The following is a 17,308-nucleotide window of genomic DNA, read 5'->3' on the forward strand; positions in this document are numbered from 1 at the left end:
TTCCAAAATCGTCCGTCAATTTTCAAGTAATTTAATTAACTCGTAACATTATACGATTAATTAAATAATCAATTAAGAGTGTTGCCCTATAAGTATGACCTAGGGGATCAATTGATCACCACCGTCGCACTACGTAATGTAATGTCAAACTCTAGTCACCCAATCATTACCGATATATGTTGATCGGTTGTGATAACAAAATTACTTCCCAATTGTATTCTTTATAATGAGATTTAAACATGTGATCATCATGATCAACAGTCGTGATCGCATTATTGTCGGAGGACACATATTCCAACATTATTATGTTACGTTTATAGATGACTGTTCTAGATACACCCGTGTCTATTTGCTTAAGACTAAAGATGAAGCTGAACAATCTTTTATAAATTTTAAGAATGAAGTTGAGAACCAACTTGACAGAAAAATTAAAAGGGTAAGGTCTGATAGAGGTGGTGAGTATAAATTCAGTTATCTAGCTGACTTTTGTGCTGCAAACGGTTTAATACATGAGACTAGTCCACCTTATTTACCCCAATCCAATGGTGTAGCTGAACGTAAAAATAGAACCTTAAAAGAAATGATGAATGCTATGCTTTTAAGTTCTGGCCTATCTGACGATATGTGGGGGGGAAGCAATTCTTTCAGCTTGTCACATTCTTAACCGTGTACCTCATAAGAAAATCGACAAGACACCCTACGAGATTTGGAAGGGTTATCCTCCTAACCTGAGCTTCCTTAGGGTATGGGGGTGTTTGGCTAAAGTGGGTTTACCTGACTTTAGGAGACCTACCGTTGGACCTAAGACCTATGATTGTGTGTTTATAGGTTATGCTCAAAATAGCTCTGCTTATAGATTTATGTCTTTGAGTGACCGTTCTATATCTGAGGCTAGAGATGCCGAATTTTTTGAGCATGTTTTTCCTTTTCAGAAAACTGTTGTAACATCTCCTAGTTTATCCGTTGCATCTCCGATTTGTCTTCACATGCTAGTGCTAGCACTTCTATTGATGTTTCTGTTGAACCTAGAAGAAGTAAAAGACCTAGATGCCCAAAGAACTTTGGTGATGATTATGATACAACTATGTTATCTGAACTTGGATACACTGTTTGTGCTAGTGATGAGTTTGTTTCAGCTTTTTTAATAGAAGATGACCCAAAAACCTATAGTGAGGCAATGAAATCCATTGATGCTAATTTTTGGAAAGATGCTATTAAAAGTGAACTTGACTCTATTGTGTCAAATCAGACTTGGGAGTTGACTGAATTACCTAAAGGTAGCAAACCCATTACAAGTAAATGGATCTTTAAAAAGAAAATGAGACCTGACGGTACAATAGAGAGGTTCAAAGCTAGACTTGTAGTTAGAGGCTTTACACAAAAGAAGGGTATTGATTATTTTGATACTTACTCTCCTGTGACCAAAATTTCGACTATTAGGACTCTTGTCGCCTTAGCTGCTATTCATAACCTTGTTATACATCAGATGGATGTTAAAACTGCCTTTTTGAATGGTGAACTAAGGGAAGATATCTATATGTCTCAACCTGAAGGTTTTGTGATTGAGGGTCAAGAGAGTAAAGTGTGTAAACTGAACAAGTCACTTTATGGACTGAAACAAACACCTAAACAGTGGTATGAGAAATTTAACAACACTTTAATAAGTAATGGCTATGTGGTTAACAATTCTGATTCATGTGTTTATTTAAAAAAGATGGAATCTGATTGTGTAATTATATGCCTATATGTTGATGACATGTTAATTCTTGGTAATAATTTGGAGGTCATAATTAGAACCAAAGATTTTTTGTCATCACAATTTGAGATGAAGGACTTAGGAGAAGCTGATGTTATCCTAGGAGTTAAGGTCATCCGAAACCCCAATGGAATCTGTCTAAGTCAATCTCATTATGTTGAAAAAGTGTTGAGAAAGTTTAACTGCTTTGATGATGTGCCTGCTAGAACACCCTATGATCCTAGTGTGCACTTGTGTAAAAACTTGGGCAAGAGTGTTTCCCAAGAAGAGTATGCTAAAATCCTAGGTAGTGTGATGTTTTTAATGAACTGTACTCGACCAGATATTGTTTATGCAGTTAGTAGACTGAGTCGTTATACACATAACCCTAGTAATGAACACTGGAATGCTCTTCGTCGTTTACTAAAGTACTTAAAAGGAACAGTAGACTTATGTTTGCATTATAGTAAATTTCTTTGTGTTAGAGAGATATTGTGATGCGAATCGGGTTGCAGGTAACGATGAGATCTGTTCTACTAGTGGTTATGTCTTTACCATGGGTGGAGGTGCTATATCGTGGAAGTCCTCTAAACAGACTTGTATCGCACGCTCTACCATGGAATCTGAGTTCATAGCTCTTGAGTTGGCAGGACAAGAGGCTGAATGGTTGAGAAACCTTTTAGCTGATATACCAGTATGGGGCGGACGGCTAACACCGGTCTCCTTACATTGTGACTCGCAGGCTGCTATTGGTGTTGCAAAGAATAGTGTCTACAATTCAAAAAAGAGACACATTCGAATAAGGGACGCTGCAGTTAGACAACTCCAAGACAATGGAGTGATTGCTTTGGACTATGTGAAGTCCGAAAACAATCTTGCTGATCCCTTTACTAAAGGGCTGGCTAGGAGACTAGTCGTTGATACGTCGAGGGGAATGGGGCTTAAGTCCTTAGGTCAAGAGTGAGACTTGACTAAGTTTAAAGCTTCTATTCCTATGGCGTTGTATGATTCATAGCCTTAATGGTGGTGCTTTTGAGACGCACTTGATGGATCATACACCAGGTTGGACTTAGGTCCTTAATGACTCATGTGAGAAGTGCTATTGAGAAGCACTTGAGTCACCTACGTAGGTGTAACAAATCATTAGACTATGAGAAGTCTTCTGATCACATCTATTAGTACCGAGGTAAACGCATAACTCTAAAAGAGCGCGTTGCACTTTCGTGGAACGATCTTAATCTGAAGGTATGATATGTGTTGTGGGGGGTATCGACCGAAGCTCAGCTAGGAATTCAAATCGCAAGATATTCTCTCGCTGTAAGTAAGTTGTTTCCTCATTACACTAAAGTGTCAATTCAAATCGAAAGATATTGATACCTAAGTATCCAATCCTTCCTTTACCCAGGAATTCTTTTTCTTTGTCTCTGGCGCCCCTAGTGGGGGATTGTTGGAAATAGGGGCTTTATTTAGCAAAGTCATTTTTCCATATTGTCCCACATTGGTGAGGAAAAGAAAGATGTATGTGTTTATATATCTCATCTTGCCTTACACTATCACTAGTGGGTCAAGGGAGGCTTTTGTGGAAGCCTTGCGAGGTGCTTAATTCAGCGCGCGCGCGCGAGCCCGGCCCGGATCCGGATTCGGGATTTGGCAATCGCCTGCGGCGGGCTATGCCTATCTTTTTGGGCCGAGTGTGTGTTTTTGCTGCTTCACGTTTTTAGCTTCTGAACTGCTCCAGTTCTGCTATAAATAAGACCCTGCACTCAGTTTCAGAAACATATTCCAAAACACTCTTCTTCCTCTCTTCTCTTTTGTTCTCTAAATAATTTTTGGGTATTGCTTAATTTCGTTCCAAGTCTCTCTGTCACGAGTGGGCGTGACAGTGAGGAGGCTGTAGTGTGATCCTTGGGGAACTACCGGCACTAGCTGATCGCCACCACGGTCGTACCGGGCAAATAGTTTTCAAGGCAGTGGCATCCTACCACGGCACTACGTTTACGGTTCTATCTTTCTACTCTCTTTCGCTTATTTTCGATTCTGGTTTTATCTGTTACCGCAATTAAACCAACACATAGATCTATCATCAACATTCAAATGAATACATGTAGTACTTAATCTTTCGTATTTATTTACTAAAACAAAGCATACAAATGATGCAGTAATCCAACTGTAAATCTGTCTGTAATGCTATATACATGTACAGCAAGTATGTGTCAAAGTTCAGCCCTTTCTTCACCTGAGAAATTCAAGTCTCTCTGACACTTAATTTTTGTATCCATGATTATAAACCGTTTCTGAATCATGCAAATATGAAAACAAAAAAAGAAAGTTCCACAGTGGCGGCGCTAAACAAAAGATGACTAAGAAAGAGGAAGGAAGAAAAAACAGCAGTAAATGTATCCCAATCTTATTCACCTATTGATGCATTGAATACATAATCCATATCAGTTACATTGCTCACCCGTTTTGATATCAGAAACGGTCTCGAGAATACAGGATACTCAAATCCAAACCACGATGTAGCTACGTGGTGGCTTCAAGGAACGGGTAATCAGTGTACCCAACAACAGGATCCGGAATGTAGAAGGTTTCTCTGTTGTACTTGTTCAGAGGAGCATCAAGCTCAAATCTTCTAGGCAGATCCGGGTTGGCCAAAAACACACGACCATACGCCACCAAATCTGTGTACCCTTCAGCAATAACACGATTTCCCTCTTGTCTATCATACCCTCCAGCGACAATGAAAGTACCATTGAAGGCCTTCCTCATGGGCAATAGATTATGGGGGCATTCGCTCTTTTTTACAAATGTTACCATCCTTGGTTCAACAGCATGACAATATAAAATTCCGCGATTACTCAAGGATTTGGCCATGTACAGGGCTAGAGCTTCAGGGTTTGAGTCTCCTGATTCCATATAATTGGCATAGGGAGAGATGCGAAACCCAACTCTATCTGCACCAACCTCATTCACAACAGCTTCAACTACTTCTAGAGCAAATCTGCAGCGGTTCTCCAGGGATCCACCATACTCGTCTGTTCGATCATTCACTTGGTCTTTCATAAACTGGTCAATGAGGTAGCCATGAGCTCCATGTATTTCAACACCATCAAAACCTAGACAACAAACAAAATAATTACAAGTTTTATGACACTAGAGACAACCATGAGGAGGTAACCATCAGTCATTAGTCTTTCAAATGTTATAAGAGCAGAATAGCCGATTAAGACTAGAACAAAAAAAACTAACCAGCTTCAATGGCGTTCCTAGCAGCAAGTCTGAAATCATTGACAACTGATGGTATCTCATCTTTTGTAAGCCGCCTTGGGGTTGAGAATTGCTTCACATCTGTGTCATTGGACTGAAGTTGAGGTGTTATGGATTTATTAGTGCAAGAGATTGGAGCTTGCCCATTTGGCTGAAAATCTTGGTCAAAAACAAAATATCGTCAGGACGTTTTTTTTTTTGTCAAGGACACAACATAATTCCTAAAAGGCGGAAAGCAAAACAAAGAGAAGTCCTCAAAATACCTTGATTTGAAGCGCGTCCACCGTGCCAGATTTGACAAAAGAATATGGCACCTTTTGCATGGACGGCATCAACAATAGGTTTCCAGGCATGAACCTGGTCTTTAGTCCAAATACCAGGTGTACTTGGATACCTGAAACAGTAAAACATGGGGCATGGAGCTTCTTGTGTACCAAATTAAAACAGAAAGAAATCAAACAAAATTGAAGTGGCTAGGCTTTACCCTTGAGCTGTATCAGAAACACCACCTGCTTCTGATATTAGAAAACCCCCATCTGTAGCACGTTGGGAGTAATATAGTATGGCATGCGGTTGAGCTACAAACCCATAAGATCGCAGCCGTCCCAATGGAGCTAAAACAACTCTGCAAAGACATAATAGCATATGGAGACAGAATACACCCCTACCAAAACCATTACTCTCAACATTTGACTTTTTAGTCACTTAATTATTTGTCCTCGCTAATTAAACTCAAGTGTTTTTACATGTTCATCTGAGACTCTAATCTAATATTATCCTAAGCCAATTTTCGAGTTAGCTATACAATTAGAGCCTAAACTTGTTAGTAATACAAGTCTACAAATATATGTTACCAACTCTTATCTCTCCCTCTTTTACCCATCTCATTTCCTTTTACTACCTTTTCCTATATTTGAACCTGATTGAACATTAAGCTGCAATCATTTTACCAAACAATTTAAATTATCAGTCTTCTTGACTCGAGAGGAGCAGGCGTTTGGTATTTAGGTGTAAGACCGACTATTCAAAAGAACGAAGTTAGAACTAAGATGGTTAAATGTAACCATAAATCCGGGATTCTATAAAGGACAACTTATATCAGTCGGACATTTATATGCAGTTCTTGCAGAATCGAGAAAAACAAATATGACGCATAAAACTAAGAGTGCTAGACTGGCCACACCTCAAACGAAATTAAACTAATTGGTGATAGGAGTAATCGAATCAGTTACGGAGTATAAACTAGTCGACCATTTTTTTTTTTTTTTAATTCTACAAATGAGGAAAAATGTCCTAATACACACAAGAAGAGACCTGAACATCCAAATAGGCAAAAACCAGCCTTAAGGGATAAAAACAGTACGTCATCTAAAAACTAAAACAACTATTTTTCAGATTGTGTACCAATTATGAATTACCAGTTTATAAAACATCGACACAAAAGTTGAACTCTTAAAACTTTTTAAACATGATTTCACCTTTATGGAAAATCCTGTTAAAAAATATAGGAAGTACTGAAGTAGAGAGGTACCTATGAGACAGATGGAAGTTGCCCATTTGGTAAGGAGTCAACAGAGGGATCGCTGCTGAGTTTGCTTCCATTTTCGCACCGGTCAACCAACAATTTTTGTGCAATATTTCGATCAACTCACTAAACAATCATTTGTTTTTTTGTGAAAACAGTATATTCCAATAAGCGGTTGTTGCAATTACTCGTATCATACTTACTATTGGTCCGTAAATCAGGCTCTAACTCTTATCTCTTAAAGAAGGATGATATTCTTGATAAACACCCAAAAACATTTCCGTAAATCTTTTTGTCAAAATTTTTATTGCAAGTACACCTTTAACATGAAATAACAAAAAATATTCCTCTAAACAACATTCTCCATATCCTTCAATGGACGACAACTCGATAATCATAAATTCATAATAAATATTAGCCTTCAACTTCGTTTCAATTTCTACAAATAGCAAAAATAATGAATATCTAATTTGAACGACAACTTTGTAATTCCTGGAGCCAAATAAATGCTAAATTTGAGCAAATATGTTGAGCACAAGTCATATGTACCAATTCATGTCATGTCTCTCTGATTTGGTCCCACAATTTAGATGTCTGACATACCATATTATTACTTGGATGATAATGTAGGACAAATAATCTTCACTCTGATTTAGTCGCCTCCGTCTATAAAGAATCCTATCTAATTTAACTTTTATGTATAAATAGCACAAGTACATGGAATACCCTTTTCACGTATTTATACAGTGGGAATTCGCTGTATGGATGTATACACCTGCGTGGACGACCATGACGGAAACTTCGGCTGTGTGCAAGAACACTTGTGAGCACCTTTCAAGCAAAGGCTGGCACAACTGGGACACATTTATCACTCAATGGTCAAAAGCCGATTCTAGATAAGGTTAGCCAGTTCCAATGCTGAAAACCCCGGCATAAAGCCGAAACAACACATAATAATACGGCAATATGTCCACGTGGACCCAAATGCTTCTTAAGGTCCTTTGAGAGTTGAAGCTTAGTAATCGTGTCAACTATAAACCTTGATTTTTCACTTTCAATCATGATACTGCAACTAATTGCCAATGTACTTCCTGAATCAGACAACTAGTCGCTTCCGCTGCTATATTTATCTGAAAAATGGTAGCAACGCAATGAATCAAAACTTGAGCAATGTTTATAAAAAATGACTGAAGGTATGCGTGGGAGATATAACATACCTCCTGACGGTCTTTTTCCTTCCATCGCTTCTCTTTTCTCTTGACACCCATGGCACAAGAAAGGGCCATCCCAGGGGCGGGTTTTACGATTAGAAGAGCCAGAGTGTATTGAAATACCTTCTCCAGGTTTGATTTCCACTTGGCAAATGGCACACATAAACAACTTGAACATATTACATAGCGGGTATTTGGTGTCCAATCTGCAAGCCATAGAAATTCCAAATTTTCAATTAGGAACATACTTCAGTCCATTATGAACTCTGTTTCTTTTGCACGAGTATTGAGGAAAACACAAACATATGGGGAATTAAGTTGCACTAAGATTTGAGTTCATAAACCATATTGAACACAAGTAAAACACAAAAACAGAAAGATTTCCAAATGGGTGGTTTGTTAATATACCCTCCACAAAGAAAACTAGAAAGTTTATTCATGGACACAAGTTTATTCATGGACACAGAGAGTAGTCAGGATGCAATATTTGCAACTGCACGTCATTGGGACATAAAAGAGCATTTTAAATTCGTAAAAAAACAAAACTACAAAGCAAGATATAATCTACCTCTCTGAAAGATTTGCAGATCCCTCTTCAAACATCTCTTCGACCACATCTGGCTCAATATACTCTCTGTCAGGGCGAGAAGTTGAGTCTGTAGCTTTCTTTCGGAAGATAGACTTAAACACTCCTTTTCCGGCCTTTTTCTGTGGAGGCAGGGCGGGAAGATTTTTCTCAGGCGGAAGAATGTCAACTACGATACAGGTTGTATCATCTCTGAGACCCTTTATCTGCACTGCTTCCTGCAAATACATGCAAAAAAGATGAGCACCCACCGCTGAAAATAGGCTTGATAGAGCCATAAAAGAATTTGCAAAATAGAGAAGGCAATTCAAAGCATACTTTAACGATATGAGCAGCGGCAGCTTCTGGTGACATCCCACGACAACAATCAACTGCAGCTTCAAAACTTAACATATCCCAAACTCCGTCGCTGGAGATAATAAGCCTGCCACCTGCACTTGACAACTGCAAGATTTGCATACATATGGCATTAGGGAATTTTCTAAATAAAATTCTCTTAAAATTAACAAATCAAAAACACCAATTTGAGAAGTAGTACTTGCTCTCTATGGAAATGGAACTCCGGCAAATGAAACACATGGCACTTTAAGATGACATTTGCAATACAGTGACTTTGTTCCCACATAGCAAAAAGATTACATTTTATTACACATAACCGAAAGCAACTATGCCGTCTTATACAGTAATGCATCACATAATAATTCCTTTAAACTTGGTGCAAAGTGCTCTTTCCACTACAGCACCATAAATCACAAATTACAGTGTCATCTGAACATGGTTATTCTCCCTTCTATGTACATACAAGACACAAGAAGGAAATAGAAGCACATCACAACTCAAATTAAAGAAAGTCACCACATCTAAAAAAAAAAGGTCACGCATTTAGACATGTATAATATTATCCAAAAGAAGCGATAGGCATTAACAACAAAAATCAACATAATATCAACAGATATTCCTACGCGGCTTTCAAAATCGAAATCAAATTCATATACAACACAAGTACGCAGATTATTCCTACTATGCAATGCAGGTTGAGGCAGAATGCCTCTCTCCTATTCATTTTTGTATTCCTTCATTTGTGAATTTACTCTAGATGCACTTGACTTCTTGTCTTCCTGTAATTCAGTCTGTATTACTTCCCCCATTCTTTTCTTCTAGCCCATTAGTAATTTTGGATCCTTTACTTTAGCCACAATTTTTTTTAGGTTCTTCAGTATTTGTCAACAAAAATTGTTAATTTGAAAGTATTCCGAGGAATGCCCTTTCTAGTAGTCTATGTTGCTTACTTGCTACAGACTTCATGTAGTATTATAACATCTGCACATAGTGTCTGGTCCAAGACCCAAACACGAGAGTTAATTCATTATTAGTGTTTCAGAAATTTGTTGCACTACACTTGTTGCTATATACTTTTTTATGCAGTTGCGTTAAAATTAAATGTCCAAACAACAAAGTAAAAGTTCTTCACATTTAAATACTGAGAGACTCGTGCACACTGGTAAACAAGGAAACAAAAAAAAAAAAAAAAAAAAGAACAGCATTAGACACAACATGATATAGAATTGATTAATGCGAACTCATAAATAAGAATTCTAATATATGGAGCTTACCCTGACTTGTTTAACGTAAGGAACCGGCACAATAAACTCGCCAACATCCCTATCTCCTACAGAGCGTGATAGGCACAGGCCACCAGGCCAACATCTTAGGGGACCAATCTACATAGTTAAACAAACATTAATATGGTTATGATAATAAGAACTCACAAATGAATAAAAAAGACAACTCATACGAGTAAAAATGAAAGGCATATTCAAGTACTTTCATCAAATTACCACCTATCTACATAATTGCTTAAGAGATAGAAAGTGTCTCAGTAGTTGATCTTCTGAGTGTGTGAACTCATAAGAAGTAGGAAGTTAATGCAAGTACCTTTTAACAGCACAAAGAAGCAGGAAGCTTCATATAGACCATAGTCCTAACTAGGGTAGAACATTTTAGATAGATAAGAGAATCACATAAACAGTGTACAACTAGGAGACAAGCAAAGGTAAAGCCAAATGTCAACAAGAAGTCAAGAACTACTAAGTAAAATCATCAAGAGGACCACGGTCCTCGTAGTAATATTCAGAACATGAATGATGTATCCATCCTTTACTAAATGGCATTGCATAGTAAACTCGAAGACCTCCACATTCATCAAGAACCCAAATGATCAATTCTTATGATTAATCGACTTCAAAGTCCCAGGTTATAGAATGACAAAGCAGTATCTATACAGCGTATGGTTAATCCTTGTTTTATACAGCCTATGAATCCATGATACTCCATAAAATACAAAAAACAAATCACAGCAAGATGAACGAACATATAACAGCTAAAAAGAACAAAACATAGCAAGGGAAAAAAAATACCTCTGTCCCTCCACCAGTATTAAGACGGCCAACCTCGCCACCACTGGCTGTGACACGTTCTCTTCTGTTATAGAAAAAAATTAGGGGAGAAAAAAAGAAAAATCAGTCCCAACAACTTTCTACATAAGGTAAACATTAATCAGCACTAAATGAAATGCAATAAGAACTTACTCTTCCTCATTAGTCTCAAGCCTATGATCAGCTGATAAACAATATACATCGCCCTCAGGTGATTCAAATACGCATTGTGAATCCCCCACTGACGCCACAGTCACAAACCAACCTTCAATGATCACAAACGTTATGGTCGTTCCTGATGCTTGACCTTGAAACAAACATAGCACTAGTCAACACATCACTCCTCAAATTAATTCAACTCTTTAAACAATCACACATCACATCATTTTTCAATATTGTCCAATGATACTATACCACAATCAAATTACACAATCACTTTCGTCTTAAGTCGTATCATCCACGTCCTACATTAATTCACACTGTTAACATCAAATACTCACAATTTTAATCACAACATTATCCAATAATACTATTACCACAATCAAATTGCACAATCATTTTCGACTAAAAGTCCTATCATCTCACCCTATTAACATCGAATACTCACAATTCTAGCCACAAATTGTCCAATCATACTACTATACCACAATGAAATTGCGCAATCCTTCTCGTCTAAAGTCATATCATCCACAATTCCACATCCTACATTAATTCACTCAATTAACATCAAATACTCACAATTTTCCACATTAAAAGCCTAATTCTCAACAATAAAAAAAACATCGTTAACAAATCACATTATCCGTAACCAAATTAACCTATAAATTATACCTTTCGCCAAGAAATCCTTATCAGTTTTGACAAATCCAGCAACCAAGGCCCTCGGCAACGCGGCCACCCAATCATCTCTGTTAAGATCAGAAGGTATAGCATTCAACACATTGCTCAACAGATGTTCCTTCGCATAAATTGCGGCCGCCGTTCCATTATGTCCGTCTAGTAACTGAAATTAACCACAATTAACATAATTAACTCATCATTATACAACAATTAACAACGAAATGTAGAGGAATTGAAGAATGTTGAAAAATTTACGCCGAAAACGGAAAAAGTGGTGACGCCATCGCCGACAATGCGTTGACATTCGGTCTTGACGAAGGTGAAATCTTCGCCTTTTTTACTTTGATTGAATTGACCGTAAACAATTTCTGGATTTTCAACTTTTTCACTGTTTTGCTCCCGCCGTAACAAAACCGATAACGGAACTGTTTGGTGATCGCCTCGAGACGACATCGTTTTCACTCAAAACGACGCGCACACTCTTGTCTTAGTGGTTCAGAATCAACGGAAAAAATAGAAGATTTTAGCAGAGTATATCTGTGTAACATAAAGTTGTGCGAAAATGTGAAAATGTTGAGATCGAAACAAAACGACGGCGTTTCGGATAGGAAGATCGTGAAACGCGGATCCCGGTAAATTGCAGAGTTTATTCGCAATTGAGAAAATTGACGAGAGAGAATGTGGAAGAAAGGGAGAAATGACTAGGAGAGCGGAAATTACGGTGATTTCAGTGTTTCTGTTAATTTATTATTCATTATTTAAAGAATAAAATCAATGTTGGTAATGCGGTATTTATTTCATCCAAATCAATGAAGTAAATGCGAAATGCTTCGACAAATAACGATTTTTCTAGTATGTGCTCTTTAAATTTATGATATACGGAAAAATAGCAGCAATAAAAAGATTGTACATCCAAAGTAAAAGTAAACCAAAGTGGCTTGGGTGTAGTGGAGTTTGGGAGTGCCTCAAAGCGTTGCAATGGCAACGAATTGAGAGGTCCCAAGTTCGACTCACTCTACACGGGAGTCTTTGCGATTCACTGTCATCCTAAAGGATGTCTTCTTACAGACACGTGCGTGGTTTGCAGGGTATTGCATGTGTCCGGGGGGATTCAACCCCTCGTTACCAAAAAAAAAAAAAAAAGTAAAAGTATAAATAAGCTTATATCGGTATTATTTTTTAGGTCATAAATTTTATATTAATACGGTAATCTTTAAAATAAAACTCGAATATTTTGTTATAAGACTCGAAAACAATACTAATAGTTGTACTATTTGGTGATATAGTTTCTAAACCGGAAAGAATCCTTGAATATCAAAATTGGAAATGTAGACCTAATCAAGATACGGAAATAAGAAAAATGTAAAAAAGTGTGGAGGTCTCGAGATACATAAATTCTCATTTAAGACGGATATATCTATATGAGATGAAAAAGATTTGTACTATATTTTCATGTGTGATGATATAAACTCGTTTTATTACTAAGAGCATCTCCAATGGTTCTTTACAAGGACTTGCTTACAATTTTTGCAAAATAATAAGCATGTAGCTTACCATTGGAGATGAAAAAGTGAGATGTAGCTTGCAAGCATGGTAGCTCTACCCAGCTACATGCTTGCTTTAGGAAAAAAATAAAAGGTAAATTTTCATTGGATGCGGTACGTTGTCGGAAAGTCGAGTAGCTTTAAAAATCGATATGACAAACCAAGCTATAATGCATTGTAGCTGACCGTTGGAGATGCTCTAAGACGGAACTAACAAACTAACTGAGGTACACAAATTATGAAGGTACTGTATTAATTTGGGTAAGGACAGAGGAGAGTTGTCAGATGGGAGATTGTGAGAAGTCAAAGGAGAATGGATGAGATGTAGAAAAATTCAGAGGTATGGAGAAAAATTTGCACAGAAAAATAATAATTCGGCGGAATCCAATAAGGATATGAACTGGTGTTTGTTTAACTTTGCAAAAGGGGGACCTACTTTCATTTCCTACTTTCTTGACTTTTTCATCATTTGCATGTTCTTCTTCACCTTGTCTCATGGGTTTAGCTCATCTCGTCAAGCCTCCATCTTTTTTGTCCTTTTTTCTGCTCTTCTAAAAGGCTTCTAGTTCATGTAAGTTCTGCATGGACACAGGGTGTTCTTTGGCCATGCGGCTATTGCACTTTACTGTACTTTGTGGGGAGTAGGCCTGGTGTCACGGTCCGAAATTTTGAGGTGGGACGTAGAGCGCATCCTTGTCTAATCTCACGATAAGAATGCAAGCGAGAGCGTCAAGCACTAGTGAGAGATTGCCCACTACTACATTCGTAATCGGCCTCGGTTTGCGTGTGTCGGGATCCTAGTTTCGATCATCCACACATGCTCGTTAGTAAAAATGAAGGTAAGAGTTTGTAAGAATGCAAGCAAATACTCCCTCCTATTCATTTTAACTCTCCCCTTTCAAAAGGGCACGCAAATTAAGGGTAGGATTATTTTATTGTAAAGTATTGTGGTGGTGTAAGGTAATTGGAGAGAGGGAAGGTATTATTGTGGGGTAAGATGATTAAAATAAGTATAAAACTTTACTAAATAAGGAAAGGAGAAGAGTTATATGAATAGATGAAAAAGGAAAGGGGGAGAGTTAAAACGAATAGGAAGGAGTAGTTAATAAGAAAGCTTTTGGGTGGGAAACAGATTGATTGACTAGTACTCTCCCAAAGAGGGAAATTTGATATTACAAGTCTAGTAGCAGAAAACATTGAAAGTGAGAATAGCGATATTCTAAACGCCTAAAAACATATCTTAAACTAAAAAGTTAGCTCTCAGACTCGATAGGATGTAGTCTTGGAGTACTAATAGAAACTAAAAACAGAACCGAAAATATATAAGTGCATAATTAAAATCTAAGGGTTCGAAGTGAAAGAACCCAGCGCGCAATTTCAGGGATTATGCGGTTGAATTGTGCGGCTCCTTACACTTCCCCCACCTAATCTATCGTGGTCCTCGGCAACGCTTGAAATCTGCATAGCTGGCTCCGGCTGATATGGGTGCAAGTTGATTGGAACGGACACAGGGCGGCCGGGCGGTTGAGCTTGTATGCTACTTCCTCGATCCGCTTGATCACTTGGATGAGGCATTCGTACTTTCGCATCAGCCGCTTGTCTCGTCCTCGGAGGAATCTCATCTGCTATTTGTTCAGCTTCACCATGACTACGTCGCCTACCTTGAACTCCTTTTGTCTCCGGATTTCATTTGCCCACTTCTTCATGCGGCGAGACGCTTTCTTCAAGTAAGCTCGAGCAATCTCGACAGTCACGTTCCATTTTTTTTGGCAAACTCGTGAACTTTCTTTGTCTGACCCCCGTAAGTATCTGCAACAGTGAGAGGTAATAACAGTTGTTGACCTGTAATAAGCTCAAGCGAGCTCTTATTGGACGAGGAGCTCGTTTGAACATTAAAGCAGAATTGGGCAACATCAAGGAGTCTTACCCACTCCATTTGAGTTGCCCTCACAAAGTGTCTCATGTACTCTTCCAACATGCTATTAAATCGTTTATTCTGACCATCCATTTGGGGATGGTAACTTGAGGACATCACGAGGTTTGAACAAAGGAGCTTGAACAACTCTCCCCAAAATAGTCCCGTTGTAATACCCGGCCTTTGTGGGGGCCGTAATTAGACCTTGGGATGCGTGAGGGAACCCACATGTACCCGGAAGTAAAGGATGACCCCTCCTACAAAACCAAGTAAGACCTAAACTAGACCTAGTAGACTTCCAATGGATCGAGTAGAACTCTAGTTGGACCAAGTGAGTTGGCACTCGGTCGAGTGAACCGGTCACTCGGTCGAGTGGTGCCAAGTTGTACCCGGGAAAGGATATTTCGGGATTTCATTCTATCACAACCCTATCCCCTTCATTCTTCTCCTTCTTCCTTCTTACACTAAAACCTTCTCCCCTCTCTCTAAAATGCTCTCATGCCCTTCTCTTGGCCTTCAAGCTTGGATTAATGGTGGAACACCTCTCCTATTTTCCGATCTACCTTTGTAAGTAGAAATCTCACCTTTTCCTCTTTGTCTTATGAGTGAATTCGAGTTAGGGTTTGCTAAGAGAGGTTAACTAGTATTTAGTTATGTAAAATGAATAATTAGTGACTAATAATGAGGGATTTTATGTTGTAATATAGTATAGAGTGAATTGTGATAGTTATTACATGATTTATGTAGGATGAGACGGTTTTATGAGATGGATACTTGGTGATTTCGATTAGCTTGTGGATTATGCTAAAAGGTAGGCTATCCTACTCGGTTTCAATATTGTGTATGCATATTTGGGTGTCTTTTCTCACTAGTGCATTCATGAGTCGGTTAGTATGTATGTGGGATTGAATTCATGAATTTGGTCATATGTTAGATGTTGTTCTTCCATTTGTCATGTATGGTTGTGATTGTGTTGTGTTGGAGGCCTTTGGTGGTGATACTTGATTGTTGAGGAGGCGTAAGACGGTTGGAAAACCGTCTTGCGCTCGGGCCGCCTCTTGGAGCTTCCACTCCAATGGGGATGTGCACATTAATGACTTGAGTCACGAAGGGACTCGTGTGGTTGAGGCACGACGTTTGGTAGGCGATCCGGTTGGCTTCCGGACCCGGTACGTCTAGGCGTGTTCCGATACCTTTGTGTGAGATGTGGTGTAGTGGGCGTGTCCCTGGCACCAGTGGTTGTGGGTACGTCTGGGCGTGTCCCGGTACCGGTATGGTGATTGCATAGTCGAGTCTCATTCACATGATTATGTCGCGTCTATCTACACTTATCAAGTCATGTCCTATATTTGTGTATTGAAACTGACTTTTATTGTGTCCGTGTAAATGACACCTAATTTCGGGGTGGGCCGTGTCGATCCATATGATATTTCCGCATATGGGGAGCAATTGTTTACAGGTTAGCTTTGGTTGCTTGCGGGAGACGGGGACAAGCCGTGATGACATCCGAGTAGAGCATAGTTAATTAGATTAGTTAGTAGTCATGAGTTGTATTATTCATTTCATTTATTCACTTACGCATGTGTAATCCACTAAATACTTGATTATGTTAATTGTTTTTCAATTGCGACTCTGATTTCACTACCTCGGGAAACCGAGAAGGTAACATCTCCCCGTTACCTTGGCCGGGTAAGAATGAGGTGTTACACCCGTGAAGCGAGAGTCGCGGTTACTGACTATACTTTGAGGTAACCCCCAATATTTCACAACATGCCTGAAGAACACCGTGGCTGTTTCTTCAGCGCTACACACCTTAGAAGGGGAAATGAAAGTAGCATATTTCGAGAATCGATCCACAATGACAAGGATCACATTTAGCGCCCCTACCTTCGGTAACCCAGATATGAAGCCCATCGAGATACTCTCTCATGGCCGTGTTGGCACGGGCAACGGATTTAGCAGCCCTCCCACCCCCCAATCGAGATACTTTTTTCAGTTGATGTAAACTTTTATTAAAGTACCTTTGATTGTTTATACTTTTCATTTTGCCGGGCATGCCTAGTTAAGGCTCCTTTCTAATCCGTCTCTTAGCATAAGACTGACCCTTTAATAAAAAAAGCCCAATGCATACCAAAGAAGCACGACACAGTTAATTACCAAAAATTAAGAGATCTCAAGTCCCAACTACTACATGTCTACATTCCAGTATCCCATGACTTCACTCCTCCGATCTTTCTAGCACTCTCAACC

At 38.7% G+C, this 17,308-nt stretch overlaps 2 protein-coding genes across 2 annotated transcripts; both read right to left on the reverse strand.

The window, feature by feature from the left end:
• Positions 1–4,101: 4,101 nt before the first annotated feature.
• Positions 4,102–6,719, reverse strand: LOC141643270 (putative 12-oxophytodienoate reductase 11). Its single transcript, XM_074452349.1, has 5 exons — positions 6,534–6,719; positions 5,487–5,627; positions 5,266–5,396; positions 4,985–5,161; positions 4,102–4,851 (listed from the first exon to the last, which is right to left on the reverse strand). The coding sequence occupies exons 1-5, from the start codon at positions 6,602–6,604 to the stop codon at positions 4,259–4,261; spliced, it is 1,113 nt and encodes a 370-aa protein (XP_074308450.1). The 5' UTR covers positions 6,605–6,719; the 3' UTR covers positions 4,102–4,258.
• Positions 6,720–6,920: 201 nt separating this feature from the next.
• Positions 6,921–12,359, reverse strand: LOC141643269 (putative protein phosphatase 2C 12). The gene is made up of 9 exons (XM_074452348.1): positions 11,855–12,359; positions 11,591–11,762; positions 10,913–11,066; positions 10,742–10,805; positions 9,938–10,045; positions 8,643–8,768; positions 8,307–8,542; positions 7,745–7,944; positions 6,921–7,657 (listed from the first exon to the last, which is right to left on the reverse strand). The coding sequence occupies exons 1-9, from the start codon at positions 12,050–12,052 to the stop codon at positions 7,632–7,634; spliced, it is 1,284 nt and encodes a 427-aa protein (XP_074308449.1). The 5' UTR covers positions 12,053–12,359; the 3' UTR covers positions 6,921–7,631.
• Between the last annotated feature and the right edge of the window lie 4,949 nt (positions 12,360–17,308).

Source organism: Silene latifolia, chromosome 2, assembly GCF_048544455.1.
Source record: "Silene latifolia isolate original U9 population chromosome 2, ASM4854445v1, whole genome shotgun sequence".
Taxonomy (NCBI): domain Eukaryota; kingdom Viridiplantae; phylum Streptophyta; class Magnoliopsida; order Caryophyllales; family Caryophyllaceae; genus Silene; species Silene latifolia.